General features: G+C 36.7%; 1 protein-coding gene across 1 annotated transcript in view; it reads left to right on the plus strand.

Moving 5' to 3' along the window:
* Nucleotides 1-8727, plus strand: part of SNX3 (sorting nexin 3) — a 37696-nt gene extending 28969 nt beyond the window's left edge. Inside the window, exons 2-4 of the mRNA XM_010989609.3 lie at nt 1378-1473; nt 6315-6439; nt 7976-8727. Coding sequence (XP_010987911.1) covers nt 1378-1473; nt 6315-6439; nt 7976-8081 — 327 coding nt within the window. The 3' untranslated portion in view covers nt 8082-8727. The remainder of the gene's footprint in view (nt 1-1377; nt 1474-6314; nt 6440-7975) is intronic.
* Nucleotides 8728-19764: the final 11037 nt, after the last annotated feature.

Here is a 19764-nt window from a genome sequence, read left to right on the forward strand (position 1 = left end):
ATGAACAAATGTTGTGGTTACCTGGGAAAGAAAATTCAAGTGCTTTTAAACCTCTTGTGAGATTTGGTTTCATGCCTGAAACCTATACAGTGTTATGCCCAATAGCATCTGTAAAGATTCCAAGCTATAAGGTGTACAACATGGAGAAGTTAATACACGTTAGAAAAAGTTGAAACCACTACAGAATAGATTTAAGATCCTGAATAAAAAGCTTTTCTTTTGCTAAATGACACTTACTAGTGGCATTAAGTTTAACAAATGATTGGAATTTTCTTAGGGGTGAATTTTACATGATGATGTCCCTGTAGGGACAGTCTTTCCTTCCAGTGGCACTTAAGTTTTTTCTCTTCAGCTTTAAAATGGTTTGCAGTTCTGTAAGTGCAAAGATTGAATTAAGGACAAAATATAATCTGAGTGTATATAGTATTAAATAGCATTTTCAGTATGGTAAGGCATTAATTGTGTTAGGTCCTTTCTGTCCCCTACCAACTTTGTTATATTATGTGCATTTTAAGCTCTATTCTTAATTATAAAATTGTGGTGGTATACAGGTTCTGCTAATAGTCCTTAATCATAAGCCATTTAAAATTGTATTTGGTAGTATATTTTCTCTTTCTAGGGACCAGTAAAAGATAATAGAAATTTTTTTTGATACTTTTAAGTTTAGAATTTGACAGAAGTGGTCTTTGCAGTCTTATAAGGAATAGTCTTACCTCAAGGTACTGGGCATTATGTTTTCAGTTCCTAAACTTGCCCTCAGCCTGTAAAGCTCTGATCAGTGACGTGATCTAATGTATATGATTGCTAATTTCCTACTGGTGAAAGAGTGCATACATTGTACTCTTACCCTGCTATGTTCTGGCATTTTTTAAGAAGACCATTAAGAAGAATCTTTTATTCATTTCTTTCATTATGAAACATCTGATCCAATCATAATAACAAAATATTTTATATTTCATTCCAAAGTAGTTAAGGTCTCTTTTTCCTGAGGTTGAGCATTGTATGCTAAATTGTATCTAAACTGGATAACAAAAAGAGCTAGTTTCATCTCACTCCTGTTCAGTTACATTTTTACAGCTCACTGAAATAGAAAAAAAGACCCATATTTATGTAACTAACTTCATGCAGAATGATATCCAAAAGCATATGCCCAAACATGCAAACTAGAAATTGTATTCTTGTATAAACAATATACTTTTAACAGCCAAGTTTGATTTTATTAGAAGTAAAATGTCATCTTAATAACTTTATGATTTTCTTATTTTGAGGTAACTGGGCTTGCCATATTAACAATTTGACAAACGATCCACCCCCGACCCCCAGCTTTTTTGAAGTCCCTGTAACATGCTTCAACTTAGGAGTGATTTCTTGTTTCAGACAAATCTGCCTATTTTCAAGCTGAAAGAATCTACCGTTAGAAGAAGATACAGTGACTTTGAATGGCTGCGAAGTGAATTAGAAAGAGAAAGCAAGGTAAGAATTATTTGTAATATGACTTTGCAGTAAAACATTCCAAATTTTAATGTTTAAGATCTCTCAGGAAAATTATCTTGAATAAAGTGGGTAAAAGCAACTATTTTTTTTTCAAATACTTAATTTCATTTTAGTTCATAGGAGGTGGGAGAAGTATATAATTTTTCCTTCGTACTCTCTCTTCTTATGTCTACTTCAGTGGCCCAGTTGAGGCCTTTGCTGACTCACATGTGGGTAACACTTCTTAGAACTTTCTCGCTATTGCTTCCTTCCCTTCCCTCATCTTATTATTCCACCTTCCCCTTTCCCTCCTTGCCAAGTTTCTCTTCCTCAGTATTTCTCCCATGTCAGTGTATTTCCAGTTTTTTTTACTGACTCATAATACATTTTTTATCATCACACATTTACATATAACATAAACCAGTCCTTACTTTACTCTGTGTGGTGTCAATATTCTTCAGACTAGCTTTTTAAATCATGGCTAATGGATTGCTACCTGCAGTTTTAATGTATCTGGGTAAGAACTGTCTTCTCTTAGAAGAAAATTTGGTGGCTGTGGATGCAAAATAGAACAAGGTCTCATTCTAATGTCCCTCAATCCAGCCCTCCATCAGAATGACATCAGTGGCATCATGGAAGGGCATAGTACACACAGAATTATGAAAGTTATTTTGTGACTAGAGTGTAGTCGAATAAGAAGTGGGTGTGGTAGGAGCCCTGAAGTAGGTTAAGGCTAGGTTGGGCTCACTTCCGAAGCATAGTAAGCTAGAAATGAAAAGAAGAGTTCCTTAACCAGATAAATGTGGCTGGATACAAAACATACACAATTCATAGCATTCCATCAAAAATGGAAAAACAATTTTACTCAAAAGAATATCCAAGTATAAAATACTTAGGAGTAAAATTGGAAATATAAGACAAAGAAAACTTTAAAACTTCATAAAAAGACAAAAAGAAGACCTTAAACAGAAATACTGTATTCCTTGTTTGGAATATTTACTTTTGAAGATTCATCTACTGTATCAACATTTGAGAGCTCCTTGTGTAAGTTTAAGTTATGTAACACAATGATTTTATATGTGTGTGTGTGTGTGTGTGTATATATATATAAATGGTTACCATAACAAGGTTAGTCAATACATGTATAACTTCACATAGTTGTTGTTTTTTTTTTTTTGGTGGTGGTGGGAGTGGTAACATTTAAGATCTGTTCTCTTAGCATCTTTTAAGAGTACAATACAATCTTGTTAACTGTAGTCACTATGCTGTACATTGGATCCCCAGATCTTACTCATCTTACAACTCATCTTTGACCAGTATCTCCCCATTTCCCCTACCCCTCAACCTGGAAACCACTAATCTACTACTCTCTTTTCTCTGAGTTTGACTTTTTTAGATTCCACGTGTAAGTGAAGTCATAGTATTTGTCTTTTTCTGTCTGACTTAGGAGAAGAAGTGTCATGATAGGCTTTTGGCTTTGCTTGAGATAACATTTGGCACACTGGAGTGTTTAATAAGCATTTTGTGAATGTATACATCACTTTTTTATGACTGCTTTATTGGCGTATAATTCACATGCCATATAGTTCACTCATTTAAAGTGCACAGTTCAGTGGTTCTTCACATATTCACAAAGTTGTGCAACCATCTCTACAATTTTAGAATATTGTAATCACTCCATACGAGAAATCCCACACTCATTAGTAATCACTACCAATTTATCTTACAACCCCTCCTCACCTAGTCTTAAACAACTACTAATCTACTTTATGGACTTGCCTATTCTGAACATTTCATATAAATAGAAGCATAGAATACATAGTATTTTGCATCTGGCTTCTTTCACTGATCATGTTTTCAAGGTTTATCCTGTTGTATGATTAAATCACTGCCTCTTTTCTTTTTATTGCCAGAAAATACTCTTGTGTTGCTACACTACATTTTATTTATCCATTTATCATTGGCAGACATTTGGGTTGTTCTTGCTTTTTGACTATTGTGAATAATGCCGCTGTGAACATTCATGTATATAGGTTTTTCTCTGGACATATGTGTTTGCATCTCTTGGGTATATACCTAGGATTTACTGGATCATATGATAACTCTATTTAAGCTTTTAAGGAAACTTTCAGAGTGTTTTCCAAAGCAGCTGTACTATTTTTACATTCCCACCAACAATGTATGAGAGTCCCACTTTTCTCCAGATCTTCAACACTTACTGTTACCTGATTGCTTTATTACAGCTTAGTGTGTATGAAGTGGTATCTCATTGTGGTTTTCATTTTCCTGATTCCTAAAGATGATGACCATCTTTTTATGTATATATCAGCCATTTATATATCTTCTGTGGAAAAATATTTTTTCAGATCCTTTGCCCATTTAATTGAGTTTCTTTTTATTATTGAGTTGTATCTAGAATACATTTTAAAAACTCTTACAAATCCTTATCCGATTTACAGTTTGCAAAAATCTTCCATTCTGTGGATTGTTTTTACTTGATGGTGTCCTTTGAAGCACAATACTTCACTTTTAACATTAGACCATTTAATTATTTGGAACATTTAACCTATGTAAAAGTTGTAGAGTATTGCTAAGAACAATTAATCATTTGTTTTATTTATATATTAGGACTTTTAATTAAAATCTATTATACTAGAACTAGGGGACATTTATTGTGTTTACTGGTCATTATGGTTAAATCCTTTAGCTTTTATTTCAGTATGCTTTCACTGTTTTTTTTTTTTAAATTGAGGTACTGAGGATTGAACCCAGGACTTTGCGCGCCTTACCATTCATTCAGCTGTTACCCTCTGCACAGGGTGCTTTCACTATTATGCTGGCCAGATATCCTCATGTCTCCTTGCCACACATAGACACATATCATCAGACTCATGACGTGTAAATTGGTATAAGAATTCTGACTAGATCTTTTCAGACTGCTTAAGCAAAAATAATTTGTTGAAGATCTTTGGGATCTTAGCTGGACAAACCACTCATGATTTTTGTAGGTGATTAATCCTGTTGCCTATAACCTCACCATCCATTTCAATGACTATTTTGAATATTAATAGGAATGTATCTCTACAGATGATAATAGTAATCTTTAATCTTAAATTTCATGCTAAAGCCTTAATTAATGGTGGTCATTTATTTAATGTACTGATTCTAGATTCCTTTTTTCATAATAGCTTTATAGATACAGATGTTTTTCCCTACCCATCATATAGCCATTCTACTGGAGCTGTTAGTGGTCATGATCCCTGCTTTTCAGTTGCAAGTTCCCTGCAGGTTTTAACTCTCAATTTGACAAATGCTAATATAGGGGAAAGATTCAAGAATGACAGAGCAAATTAATGAAGAAAAAGTCTTTAGATGTCTCAGTCATTGGTCATCTGAGAAGGATAGATCTGGGAAGGAATTATAAAGTTTATGTTGGGCATTTGGTTTTGTGTTTCTTTTTTGCCTTTTTTTTTTTTTTTTTTGCTGAGTTGTATGAAGTTGTGTTGATCTTTCCTTTTTTTTTTAACTTGTTGAATTATTTTAGAATAGAAACTCTGCATCAAGGGTTTTAGGTTTTACCTCTTAAAATATATATAATTTTATTACTGATGTTTATTATTGATATTTCTCCTTATTTGAATTGTTTGCCCATACCTTTTCCGTTTTGATGTAAGATAAGGATTCAACTAAGTGGTTAGTCATTTAACAGATTTTTGAGCTTCTGTTGAATGCCCAGCTTTTCTTAAAATAACTGTAAGAAGCCTGAGACAGGGTCCTTGAGTTGAAGGCATTAATAGGATGGATTGCTTGTTCTCTACCACAGGCTGTTTTGTCCCCCAGGAAACATTTCACAATGTCTAGAGATGGTTGTTATTGTCACAACTGTGGGGTGCCTACTGACAGCATCTAGTGGGTAGAGGCCTGGGATGCTGTTAAATACGTGTCCTACCGTGTATAAGAAACCCCTCCCCACAACATACAGAACTACCTAGATCAAAATGTTAATAGTGCTATAATAGGGCTGAGAAACCCTGGGATAGATAACCCAACTAACCTCTAAAATAAATAGCTAGGTGCTATTTAATTCAAACAAAAATTTGAGCTCCAGATAATTATCAGAAGAAGGAGATCAGTTATAAGTTGTCTCTAGAAGATAGTTAGGCTTTCACAGGGAAAACTTGAGATGTTCCTTTAGTGTGGAAAGGAAGAAATGACAGGTTTTGGTGGAAAGATAGGATAGTGGGCTTGGGACAAAATTGACATATTTCTTAGCTCTGGAAATGGAAGAGAGGCGACAAGTAGAGTTGTTGATTAGTTTTTGTTACCACGTCAAACACAAGTAGGAATGACTGTATGCAGATGGTATGAGGTGGAAAAAACTGACCACAGAATTCTTATCTGCCTGTGCTAGAGAGAGCATTGTTAATATTTTACTTCTTCATTTAATTGAGAGTTGATTTTGATCTCTGCAGTTACTATTGTAATAAAGCATTGTCTTCCCCAGGTGGTATCAGAACTGTCTGAGGGGCATGGTAGGCTTTGTTTCAGTATTGCTTATTCTCTTTGTATACTTGTGCTTTGATAAGTCCAGGGAAAATGAAAATTAAGCTATGGGTCCTGCTGTGAGGAGCTTTGGTCTGATGGGCTTTTCTGCATTTTGTTTATCTTTCCAAAATGTCAAATCTTTTTTCAATGTATTTTTTATTGATTCCCTTTTATGCTTAAACTAGTTTAACAGTGGAATGGCTTTCATAGTGAAGATATATTTTGTCTTCATGTTATGCTCTATTAATGTTCCCAATTCAGCCAACATGTTCAACAATTTTCTTACCTTGTTTTAGGTTGTAGTTCCCCCACTCCCGGGGAAAGCATTTCTGCGTCAGCTTCCTTTTAGAGGAGATGATGGAATATTTGATGACAATTTTATTGAAGAAAGGAAGCAAGGGCTGGAGCAGTTTATAAATAAGTAAGTGTTTTCTGTTACTTGAGGTGTAACAGTGAATAGTGTTCTGAGATGACTTTACATGACTGCTAGTAATTTAGATAGCAGACTGAACTATAATACAGCCTTTCCTTTTGGTCATTTCCTAACTTACTTTTTGTATCATTAAACAAAGTAAAAATATATAACAAGTTAAATATCATATGATAAATATTAACACACTAGAGTGATTGATATCTTTGTGTTGACCTAAGTTTTGTATTTGTTTTTCTTGGCTAATTTATGCAAATTACATTTCATATTACTGCATTGTAAAAAATACAGTTTTACTTATGATTTTTTTCTGATTTATAGTATGTTCTAGCATGAACAATAAAATGTACAATACCCCTGCAGTCATTTTGTTTGATTGCAGATGGAGGTATTATCAGCATGTCTTTTTTTTTTTTAACATTTTCTATTGAGTTATAGTCATTTTACAATGTTGTGTCAAATTCCAGTGTACAGCACAATTTTTCATACATGAAACATACATATATTCATTGTCACATCTTTTTTTTTTTTGCCTCATGTCTTGCGTAAAGGTGTACATTTAAAATTTTCATGGCAAAATGTATTCTTTTGAAAATGTTGGAAGACTTGGTGTTGTTTATCTTTCACTTTAGAAACTTTTAATACACTCAAACTCTAGCTTTTAATTTTATTCCTATTTGAAACATAGCCATTTTTTAAAGGCCAAAGTGATAGGAAGAATTATGCCAAGAAAGGGCTCACTATAATTGTGTATTGGTCTTAAATATGACCAAAAAAATCAAATCCTAGAGAATACGGTTGTGTGAACTTACTTATTAGCAACACTTTAATTTGTATATAGTAATTTGAAGATGTATGAGTGGAAAACAGGGAAAGTTATATAAAGCCCTTAACTTTCAATTATCTGCTATAGCACACAACCTTCATTCTTCTTATGAATATAACTTTCTTTTTGGAGAAGGCAATGCTAGCCTGGACGTTTTTTAATTCTGAAGTAGAAATCTTGTTGCCCAGTCTGATCTAGTGTTTAGTCTGATGGAAACCTTTAAAAAAAGCAAGCCAAAAAAACCCAAACCAAAATTAAAATAAAAAAGCCCTGGATATTTATTTGTTCCTTTTTCTTAGTGTTTGGGGCTTTTATTGAACTTCATTATATTTCTAATCCAAGAAGATTGTATCTTTTCCTTCTTTAAAGTGGATTCTTAGAATCAATGGCATTGTTTCACTTGTAACATTTAAAATTTATTTAAGTTTCCTATGAATACATCAGCTAATATATAAAGAAGCTAATTGGCTACATACACCAGAAGCAGTGCAAGGCTGGTGGTTAAATGTTTTCTAAATTATCCTTATGAATCAAAGGAAAGAAAATGTACTGTCAGTTGATAGACCATAGTTTTATGGGCAGTCCAGAATAACACTTACTATTAACTAAGTTGTTCATGCTTCTTAACCTTAAAATGTGTGTTTGGCCCCCTTCCGCATTTTTATAAACTACTAGACTAAATTTGTATTTTTGATTCCTAGGGTCGCTGGTCATCCTCTGGCACAGAATGAACGTTGTCTTCACATGTTTTTACAGGATGAAATTATAGATAAAAGCTATACTCCATCTAAAATAAGACATGCCTGAAATCTGGCAAGAAGGGGGCAAAAAAAGCTTTCCCTGACTATTAATGATTCATATGCACCAGTGAAGAAGTTCTAACTAACTTTAGCATGCTGCACAAAAACTGGTATAACATGCCTTCAGTATACTAACACTCATATGCTCAGTTTTGTTTTGTTTTGGCAGTTGACAAGAAGTTAATTTGCTTTAGTGATGAATCCCCTCATTCCAGCCTTTCTATATAGAGCTCTTCCTTGCTGTTTTAATGTGATATACACTCTAGCTTCACAAACCTGTTACTCCAGTATAATCTGCACTGTCCTAAGTAAAATTCCTGACTTGGTCTTACCTACAGTTTTTGTGTCATGTTTGCTTCTTGAATCTGATTAACTAGAATATTTCTCTTATCCCCTTTTTAGTATGTGGTGTCACTTGACCTAATTTATGTGTGGAAGCATTACACATTGGTTTCCAGTACCTTACATGTAAGATACACACTTGTGTGCAGAAAGTATCTCCCTTCAAGCTTGTAATACCCTTCACATGGAAGATCAATGAGGGAAATCTTTATATTCTGTATAAAAACAAAATCAAATTTATATACTAAAATCATTTGTCTAAAAATTTAAGTTGTTTTCAAATAAAAATAAAAATGCATTTCTGATATGCACTGATTGTGTTACCTCTGGCTTTTCTTTTCTCCCTTCAGAAGGCTTTCCTACTTAACTCATTTGTTGAGAGGGATTATTTACTAATTATATACTTCTCGTTCTGTAACTCCATTCCACTTTCAACAGTGGTGATATCAAATGTGCTATTACCCTTTGAAAGGGGGTATTTTCTTTTACACAACAAAAAAGTGATGTACTAAAAAAAAAGCATTCCTTAAAGCTTACTGAGTTGTTATGAAGCACTTTGTCTATCTGGAAAATGCTTTATAATCTCAAGTCATTCTTTTCAAAAAGCCTTTTAAGATAAGTCAATAGCATGCCTCCTATTTTTCAGAAGATTTTTTTTCTAGCCCATCTGAGTGACTTGTTTAAACAAACTTAGCAAGGGTGTAATAACCCTTTTCTTAGTCAGCAGATTCATGCTTTCTCTTTAATTTGGTTTGGGTTAGTGGCACACTTTCTCCTCTTTAACTAAGGGAGAAGGGCACAGTGTTCTAGTCTGACTTGTATAGTTGATAAGAAATGAGCAAATGCATGACTCCTTGCTGCCTAACTTGTGTTGTAGCCAGACTTTTGCAGCTAGAATGTAGTCTCTAATTTGATTCTGTACAACTTCTGGTGGCTTGGGGCCCCACTGTGACCTAGAGTTAAATTCCAAGGTAAGAAAAGCTTGCCCTCCCACTCCAGACACGTCACCTCTAGAGACAGGTCAGTCCACTTGAGAGGAAACCGATTTAGGCTTTGGCCAAACTAGGATGTCCACCAAACAGATGGAAATCATAGGAAGAAGTCAGAGCTGCTCTTTTGTTGCTTAAATATGTCACAGTTCTGTAATACTGGACATCTCAATTATTGTAAATTAAGAAGGTACAGAGCTAAACAACTTGTGGATTGTGTTAGAGGTAAAATCAAAGGCTGTCAGTTTTTGATACACATAGCGGAGTAATGGTAACTGTGCTTCAACTCAGTAATTCCTCTAATGCAGGGATGATTTTGCCTCCCCCGGGAGGGTACATTTGACAATATTGCAAGACATTTTCAGTTGTCACAACTGGGGAATGCTACTGGAATCTAATGGGCAGAAGGTTAAAGATACTGCTAAACCTCCTACCGCTACACAGGACACCCTCCTACAACAGACAAGTGTGAACAATGCTAAGATTTCCACTCAACTGTGGATTTCTTTTGATTTTGATCATTTGTAGACAAGGGGATAATGTGGCTTAGGATAGGTTATACTGGCCTGCTTATCTTTAACCTCTACAATTTCCTAAAGGCAGGCATGCTCTTAAAAAGTTGATGATTTTAAGTTAGACAAAAGGTTGTTTATTCCGGGTAACATTTTTTACTTAACGTAGGATGGTACTTCTCAGTGTTGTCACTTAGAGACCTAAAACGGTCTGTACTAAAATGAAACCTTTAACCCTGCAAAATAAAAATAGAGGTGCTATTAACTCTGGCAATATAGGAGGAGGTTCACAAAGCCCTTAAGAGTCTTCTTAAAAGGACAGAAGTTAAATTGGAAGTGAGTTATGCAGCAAGAGTCACAGGCTCCATGTCATCTCAGTAAGTAATCGCCTTGTCTCAACTCCTGCCAGCTGTAAAGAATCAACCACAGTGGAGCCTTTAGTAAATTAAAGTTTGTTGACTAAATGTAAAATCCACCAAACAGCAGTGCCTGAGACATGTGAAGACTTAATGATTGTTATCCAATGGCAGTGGGAATCACAGATATGGTAGGAGCAGCAGCAAATGGTACCACTAAGTCCATGGCAGTTCCTAGATAGGTTTAACTGGTATTTGGTTTCCTGCTGGGCAGTTCTGCCATCATGACCCTCAGTGATGATGATCTGGGCTCAGTACAGGGGAGCATGTCCTTTTTATTACATCCTGGGTCTTTTCAACTCAGCCTTCTTGTTAAGAGCCACTCCTCTTCAGCTTGCTTTGCCCGTTTTCGGTGAAAATAGCCAATGAAAGGAGGCAGCTGCTGGCCCCTAAGCCTTTACAGATAAAATATTAGGTACTGATGGACAGATACAGAGTATAGCATACTGCCTGGTTTACAGGCTAACTGCTCCGTGAGTGCTAGCTATGATTATTACAATGTGCAAGTGTTTGGACTGGGAAGCAAGTTAGAAACTGTTAGGTGGATGGAGTATGTCGTCTTGATAGTACCTCTGTGATCTCTGTCACAGAACTTCCCTATGAAGTAATACTCTTTACAGATGAGAAGATTGACTCTGCAAGCTTAAGTAACATGTCCAAGGTTACCCAGGATGTGATAGCTCTGGATTTAGAATATAAGGATGTCTGACTCTAAAAGTCATGCCTTGGTGCACTTCCTTCTTGTGTACCAGGCCTGTGACTTGATACCTGCCCAATCTTTACTTAATGCTAAATAAATTTATTGATTGAATGAATGGGTAAATTTCCAGTAATGTTCCCATTGTCCTCTAGCCTGAACATGAGCGAATTAATGGATTGAGTTTGTTTTGTTTTTCAGTTTCATTTTAAGTGTGGTATAAAAAGAGCTAGCTGATAAGAAGTATCTTAATCTCCTGAACTTAGCTGGGCACCACCACAAATACTCTCTAAGACTGAGTTCAGGGTTTTCTGTTTTTTGTGTTTTTTAAACCTTTACCTATAATTCTGAAACAGCCAGGTTTGGGGCACTTAGATAGGGGGCCCTTTGATTTCCTAGAATTTGACTACTTAACTCATTACAAAAAGAAATCAGAAAATTGAGAAAAAGTCAGGACTTAACCAGCTCTTGAGAACTTACTTTTGTAAATCTTAATTTACAGTAAGTGAAGTTTGCCTTATTCCAACCTTGCTAAGAAAATAAGACCTTGATTTGGAGACCAGGAAAACTCATTTAAAAGTACAAAAAGAATTTTAGATGATGCTGGGAAACATCTCACCACAGATGCTTTTTACTGTTAAAGTGAATGCTATAAATGGAAGTAGACTCAGTAAAATTAAACAGCAACACTAAGCATTTTATATGAGCAAAGTGTTAATACAGACAAGAGGTTAACAAAGACCCTTCTTTCAAGAAACTGTCTTGTTAGGATGCCATCATGAAAAGGCTCACTGATAGTACAGCCAAACAGGATACGTGACAAATGTGAGGACAAGAAGGGACACGAGTTCAAATGGAGGGAAGGGAATAGCCATTCAGAATAAAAAGGACTTCAGTTTCAGCTCCAACATATAAAGAGCTTGAAAGCTGGCACCCATGTCCTCACAGCATAGAAAAGCTGGACAAACTGAAAATCAATTGACTCTTCTTGGACCCACTATCAGCGAATTGAGGTTGCAGAGCAAATCACCACCCCCAAAGTCTGTAGAGACAAACTCATCTAGACAGCCACTGTCAAAATCTGTTTACCCAGAGCAGAAACTGCTGGAGCTGTAAACTGGTAGGAACACATATATGGTAATATTGATAATGAATTGCTGGAGGTTGAGTGTGGCCTAGCATGACAGTGAGAAACTCCTGGAGACCACAGTCTTAGAGAGGTCCCCACATGTTCCTGGGCTTTACCTCCGGGGACTCCACCAGATTCCCACAGTGAAGATCAAGAAAGATCCTCTATGGCAGGGAGAGGAGATAATTACAATCAGTGTGAAATACCAGAACCTTCTTTATTACAAAGGCCTACGCTCCAGGATAAGACTGCCAGAGCCTTATCCCCATTGTGGGAAGGGCATTTTTCTATACTGGCCCCTCTAGCCTTCCTATATCACCTAAGGGAAAAATAAAACATAGTTAACAGGGGTCAAGACTTCAAGGAAACATTGGGAATGCTGCAGCCAGAGAAGGGAGGAAGGAGCACAGGTGAAAGCTATACCACCGGGAAAGGTCACAGGCCCACTGAACACTGCAACTTAATCTGGAGACTAGAATGCCTCCATGCCACCCACTTTACCACCACACCACCAGGGCTCCAGTATAATAGTGGATTACAGCTGAAAGCTGCAAGATAGACTTTGAGGAGGACAAACTAGGGAAACCCAGAGTTAAGAGACAAAAGCAGAGACACTAGAGAATTTGAAGCCTCTGAGACCTAATATCATAGCAAACATTAAACAAGTCCACTCTCTAGCCAGATTACCATCAGTCTTACACAGGTAAGGCCTGTTTACCTCAGTTTCTATTATCGAGCACAACATGTTTGGTTTTCAACAAAAAATTAACGAGGCAAGAAAAAACAGAAGAAAGCAAGCAGTCATCAGAACCAGAGTCAAATATGACAGGCATTGGAATTATCAAACAGGGAATTTAAAATAACTGATTAATATGTTAGAATTTTTAATGGAAAAAAACATGCAAGAACAGAAGGGTAATGTAAATAGAGAAATGAAAACTTTAAAAATAAAAAAATGCTAGAAATCAAAATTACTATCATAGAAATGAAGAATTCCTTCCATGGGCTTATCAGTAGACTGGACATAATTTAGGAAAGAATCAGTGCATCTGAAGATAGGTCAGTAGAAACTTCCCAAACTGAAATGCAAAGAGAAAACAATAGGAAAAAAAGCAGCGCTTCCAAAAATTGAGATCATTGCATCAGAAAGAGAACAGAGCAAAAGAAGTATTTCAAGTGCTAATGGCTGAGAATTTTCCAAATTAAAGACAACAAACCACGGATCCAGGAAGCTGAGAGAACACCAGGATAAATTCAAAACAAAACAAAACAACACAGGTATATCATATTCTAACTGCAGAAAACCAAAGATCAACAGAAAATCCTGAAAGAAGCCACAGGGAAAGAGTAAAAATAAAGGAGTACTGGTCTGACAGTTTTTAAATACCTGTTATCAGTCATCTTGACGTCAGAGGTGGTGATATTTTATAATACCTGAGTTCTTAACATGGTGTCTGTATTTGGATGGGGAAAATTGCATCTTTATACTTAGTATTCTTAAACTGAAATTTAGCATTTTTTCCATTATGAATGCAGGAGCAAACCACTGTAGTAGTATAAGGAGAACTTGTGACTATCACTAATTTAAAAATGCAAATGGGTTATATCAATTTATTGTTGCAGATCTTGAAATATTTTGACTACCTGAAAATGACTGTAGTCCTTAGAACTGCCCCAAGATCTTGTTTAATGTGTTAAAGAAATGTACATATTTTTTTACAAGTTAAAAAAATGTGTACTTGAAAAAATGTATTTCAATGAATTGGTTTCCTTTGTATTCCTATATGTTTTATGTTTTTATAAACATCTGAGTAGGGATCTTTCACACAAAAAGTGTTAGGAACCCCTGGTGTAAGACATTCAGAACCCTCCTGTCACAGAACATGATGTGGATGTGCCTGAGTCTACACGTCGTGGGGCAGGTTCACTCGGTGTTGGTGTTGCCATGTGTGTGCACGAGAGGGAGACTGGGAAACAAATAACCCACCGTCAATTGAGGGCTTAGGTTTCAGCCTGAGCTTTTCACATCTATTAGCTCCTTTAATTCTCAGAACAGCTCTATTGGTTGGGTATTAACGTCATTTTACCAAGAGAAGAGCTGAGATAGAGTGTAAATAATTTTCTCGAAGGTCACAGAGCCAGTAAAAACTGAAACTGGGATACAAACCCAGGTCTTCCTGATTCTAAAGCCTGTTGCCTGTGTGATGCTGCCTCCTGTATGGATTGAACAGGCTGTCAGCAGTCAGGTTCAAGGCCCAGGCTAGACCATCAACCCTGACAGCCAGGGCCTCTGGCCTCCTGGCCATCATTGCCCCTCGTGCTCACACAGTTGCTTGATGCCAATGTTGTTATCAAAGAGGCCCATGTGAGTGGAGACTCATTATCTTGATCTAAAGGAAAGCTAAATATTTTTTAAAATTTGGTTATAAAACTGGAATGGCCATCCCTGCTTGGCATATGTTAACACTGCTGCTTTGTCATGACTTAGCTTTCTTAGTACATTTCTTTTCCTTTCTAGCTAGATTATACTTTAATCCAGTTGTTTTCATATTCAGTAAATCCAAACCATGTTTAACCGGTTTATTCATTGGAGAGCCTCCGAGGTGAAGAAAGTTTTGTCCTTTCAGCTGCACTGGGGATTTGCTGTCTTCTTTCTGCAAAGGGATTTTCCTGGACCTGTAATCTGAACACTTTGACCTGTGGGGGTTTTTCCCCCAACTATGAGCAAATTTGTGAGGCTTGACCCTTTGTCTGCTGTGGAGCAGAGACAATGGCCTTCTGTGAATGTCTTCTGAGGACAGTAGTGATTGAAGTTAGGAATGTTAATAATCTGCTATCACTTCCTCACAGCCTTGCTGCGCCTGACTACCGCAGCTGCCCTGCTTGCCTCAGCTATGTGCTTCAGAACAGACCCACGTTCTGTGGCAGTGTTCTAGACAAGTTTGTTCATGAGCATTTGGGGAGTTGACAGTCTGACTTAAATTGAAGTGAACTGGTCTCTTAGACAAATCTGTGTTGGTGAAATGACAAGTCCTTATACACAGTGTCTGGCGGGAGGATAAATTGGCGCACCTTCCATGGAACACAATTTGGCTATAACTATCAGAACTATATGCCCAGGAATTCTACTTCTAGGAATTTATCTCACAGACTTTCTGTTTTGAGAAATGATATTTGTACAATATGGATATTTCCTCTGATTATGAACTGAATTATCTCTGAAAGAGTATATAAAAAACAAATAACACTGGTTGCCTGGTTGGGGGTATGGGGTGGCCCAAGGACAGAGGTGGAGAGGAAGACATTTCACTGTATATGTACTCAAAAAAATCTTTTTATTTTGGTATATTTACAGAAAAATTGTAAAGACAATACAAAGAGTTCCTAAATACCCCCTCACCTAGTTTCCCCTCTTGGTATTTTTATCAAAACTAAGAAACCAGCATTGGTACATTAGCCAACCTCTAAACTGACTTTCACCAGCTTTTCTATAATATCCTTTCTCTGCCCTAGGATCCCATCCAGGATTTCACATTGGATTTAGTCATCAAGTCTTTTCTGCTCTGTGACATGTATACATACTCTTTGGAATTTTCTGAATTTTATATCTTGTGACTATTAACTATTCAAAAATAAGTAAATTTTGAAAATTAACTAGACTTACGGAATCAAAGGATGTTATAACTGTAAGGAATCTTAGAAGCAATTCAATCTAGGCCTGTCATTTTTTAGCCACAGGAAGAGAATTGTCCGAAGGCCTTACCTAACAGCAGATCTAGAGCCCAAACTAGGAACCAAGAGGCTGGGCCAGGGACTAGTAGAAGAGGTTAAGTTTTAAAGTAATCCATCAATGGAACAAAATAGAGAGCCCAGAAATAAACCCATACACCTATAGTTAATTAACAACAAAGGAGGCAAGAATATACAATGGAGAAAAAACAGCCTCTTTGGCAAGTGGTGTTGGGAAAGCTGGACAGTCACTAGTAAACCAATGAAGGTAGAACACTCCCTCACACCATACACAAAAATGAACTCGAAATGGTTTAAAGACTTAAATATAAGACAAGACACTATAAACCTCCTAGGAGAAAACATGGGCAAAACATTCTCTGACATAAATCTTAGCAATGTTCCTCTAGGTCAGTCTACAAAGGCAACAGAAATGAAAGCAAAAATAAACAAATGGGACTTAATTAACCTTATAAACTTTTGCACAGCAAATGGAATGGAATGTAAGTATTTGCAAACAATGTAACTGACAATGGCTTAATTTCTAGAATATACAAACAGTTCATGCAACTCAATAACAACAACAACAACAAGCCCAATCAAATAATGGGCAGAAGACCTAAACAAACATTCCTCCAATGAAGACATACAAATGGCCAATAGGCACAATAAAAAATGTTCAATATTGCTAATTATCAGAGATATGCAAATATGCAAATCAGAGCTATAATGAGGTATTGCCTCACACCATTCAGAATGGCCATAATTTAAAAGCCCATAAATGATAAATGCTGGAGAGAATGTGGAGAAAAGAGAACCCTCCTACACTGTTGGAGAATGTAGTTTGGTGCAGCCATTATGGAAAACAGTATGGCGATTCCTTAAAAAACTAAAAGCAGACTTACCCTGTGATCCAGCAATCCCACTCTTGGGCGTATATCTGGAGGAATCTCTAATTCAAAAAGACACATGCACTCCAATGTTCATAGCAGTATTATTTACAATAGCCAAAACATGGAAGCAACCTAAATGTCCATTGACAGATGATTGGATAAAGAGGTTATGGTATATGTATATGTGTATACACACAATGGAATACTATTCAGCCATAAAAAAAGAGAATAAAATAATGCCATTTGCAGCAACATGAATGGACCTGGAGATGGTCATACTAAGTGAAGTAAAACAGAAAGAGAAAGAAAAATACCATATGATATCATTTACATGTGAAATCTTAAAAAATGAAACAAATGAACTTATTTTCAAAACAGAAAGAGACTCACAGACATAGGAAACAAACTTATGGTTACTGGGGGGAAAGGGGGAGATGGAGGGATAAATTGGGAGGTCGAGATTTGCAGATGCTAACTACTATATATAAAATAGATAAACAAAAAGTCCTATTGTAATAGCTTATAATGAAAAAGAATATGAAAAGGAATGTATACATATATATACATATATATAGCAGTTATATATGTATGTATACATATATATAACTGAAACATTATGCTGTACACCAGAAATTAACACAACATTGTAAGTGGACTATACTTCAGTTAAAAAAACAGTCACCCAGACTTGGGTTCAAATCCCCACTGCCATAGGTGCTCTTTTTTTTGTCTGATTCTTTTGCTCAACATAACATTTTAAGATTCAACCATATTGTACATAGGACAGTAATTTGCTTAAAAGGCCAAAGAAAAAAACAGTTCTTTAAGGGAGCAGTCATGATTTCTAACAATCTGTTGAAAAAATAAAGCGTGTTTTCCAACCTTGATCTCTACTCCTTGTGCAGAAATGTGACTTCACTGGCCAGACTCTCTTCCCTTCTTTGAAATACTCAGGTGCGTTAAGTCTTGGGGACCCAGTACTGCTGAGGGGGCAGCACTGGAGAGGAGCACTGGGAGATGAGAGCCCACAGAGATATCTTCCTTCCTCAGTGATATGGAGTGAGGAGAAAAGTAAGCTCCTAATAAAGGCACTAACTCAGTAGACACATTCCATATTGAGAAGCAGGGGATTGGCCTTCTATGTAGACTGCAAACTTCAGTTGTGGAAGGTGGGCAAAGAGCCTGAGTTCTGGGTTCAAAGCAACTGTGTGACCTTGGAGATGTCACTTACCTGCCTGGGCCTCCAATGTAAAGTGATGGGAGGGGACAGCCCACCTCTATATTCTCTCCTGTTTCTCACTGTTGTTTCTCTCACTGTTCACACTCACACGGTTCACAGATGCCCTCTCTTCAGCTTCCATGCCCTTGTTCTTCCTGTAGGCATTAACAAGACACCAGGGGTAGGTAGACTTTATCTGAATTTACCTGTGAATTCTCAAGAAGGCAGCACCTCATTACCTTCCAGTCTGCATGTATCTTCACAGCCTCTCCAGCACCTGTAAATCCCCTATAGTCAAGACTAAATCAGCTGGTGCTCCAGCTTTGGAAATTTTAAATAAATTTTTAAACTATAAAAATAAATGTAAGTAATAAAACACTAACATAAATATAAATACATCAAGCTATTAAAAGTAATAAAACCACCTGATAGTTTGGAAAATAGATGAAAACATAACTTGCCCATAGTCCCACCATTTTTTCTATATACATTTTCATGTACTAATATGTCTACATAATCTTGCAGATATAACAATGAATGTGGAGGGTAAATAAATGTATTTGTGCTACATTCTATTTTTGGACATTTTTGTTTTTTCTAATTTTTAAATATGGTAAGTAGCAGTATAGTGAGCATCTCCATGTAGAAAGCTCTTGCTATGTTTAGGTTTTTCTTTGAGCCAGAGCTCCAGAATATCTTTGGCTTGGGCTACAAGGTGCTAAATTGTTTTTTGCAAAAGTTGTGTACCAACTTACTGTCACAAGCATTTTGTAAAAAATGCCTAATTCACTGTGGAACCTTTTGCTTCAGGGAAGATGCCTCATTGTAGGTGTATTCTTTCAGGTGGGAGGTGAAGTTGGCATGCTAACTCCTCTGCTGCCTTGCTCTCTGGAAGAGAGATACTATTTCCAGCTATTTGGGCAAGGCAGCTGCTGACCTTATCCTCTCTAGTGTTGACTGCTTATGTTTCTAAACATGGAGGCAGTGTTATACAATGGACTGCTATCATTTTCTTTCTTCAGCAGTGTCTTGAGTTTCACTTGCAGGTGAGATAATTTTTTTAAATAAGGTATGGTGCTTTGGGATAGTGCAGTATAAAAAGAGATCCATGAACAAATGTCAGATATTGGGTTATGCTGAAGGGCTTTGTGTAAAACACAAGAGTCAGTAATTCCAAAAAGGATTCGAGGTGACCACAGAATTTACTGAGTACACTTGAGAAAGTCCCTAAGCTCCTCATTGCTTTGGTCTTGATCCTGTCAAAGGGATTAATAGAGCCTATCTGCTCAGCACAACTGACCCCACATACTCTGCAGTAACACATCTTACTCTTTATTCAACAAATCCTCATTGACTGCCTTCTAAGTGCAGTGCACAGCCCTGGGTTCTGCAGTGTAGCAGGGAACTGAAGGTGTGTGTGCAAATAACATTCAAGTAGAAAGCACTGCATGAATAAAGATGTGATTTCCAGAATCCACCAAATGGTCTGGGGATAGAAAGGGCCTCCTTCCCTTGAAGTTATCCTCACTTTTCCAGGCCTCTCCCCCACCCCAGGTCAAAGATCTGGAAATGGGGACATACACATGAGCCTGGTTCACTCTCACCCTGGTTTTCCTCCTTCCATCGTCCTCAGGAAGTAGAGCAGGAAGGAACTTGTCTTTTACTTCAACCATCAAGCAGCAGCACGCCTCATGGCCTCATTGTCTAGGCCAAAGCAGAATGTTCTCAACACTACCCAACTCTGTGAACTTGCTTCTCCAGCTT

Source organism: Camelus dromedarius, chromosome 6, assembly GCF_036321535.1.
Source record: "Camelus dromedarius isolate mCamDro1 chromosome 6, mCamDro1.pat, whole genome shotgun sequence".
NCBI classification, from domain to species: Eukaryota; Metazoa; Chordata; class Mammalia; order Artiodactyla; family Camelidae; genus Camelus; species Camelus dromedarius.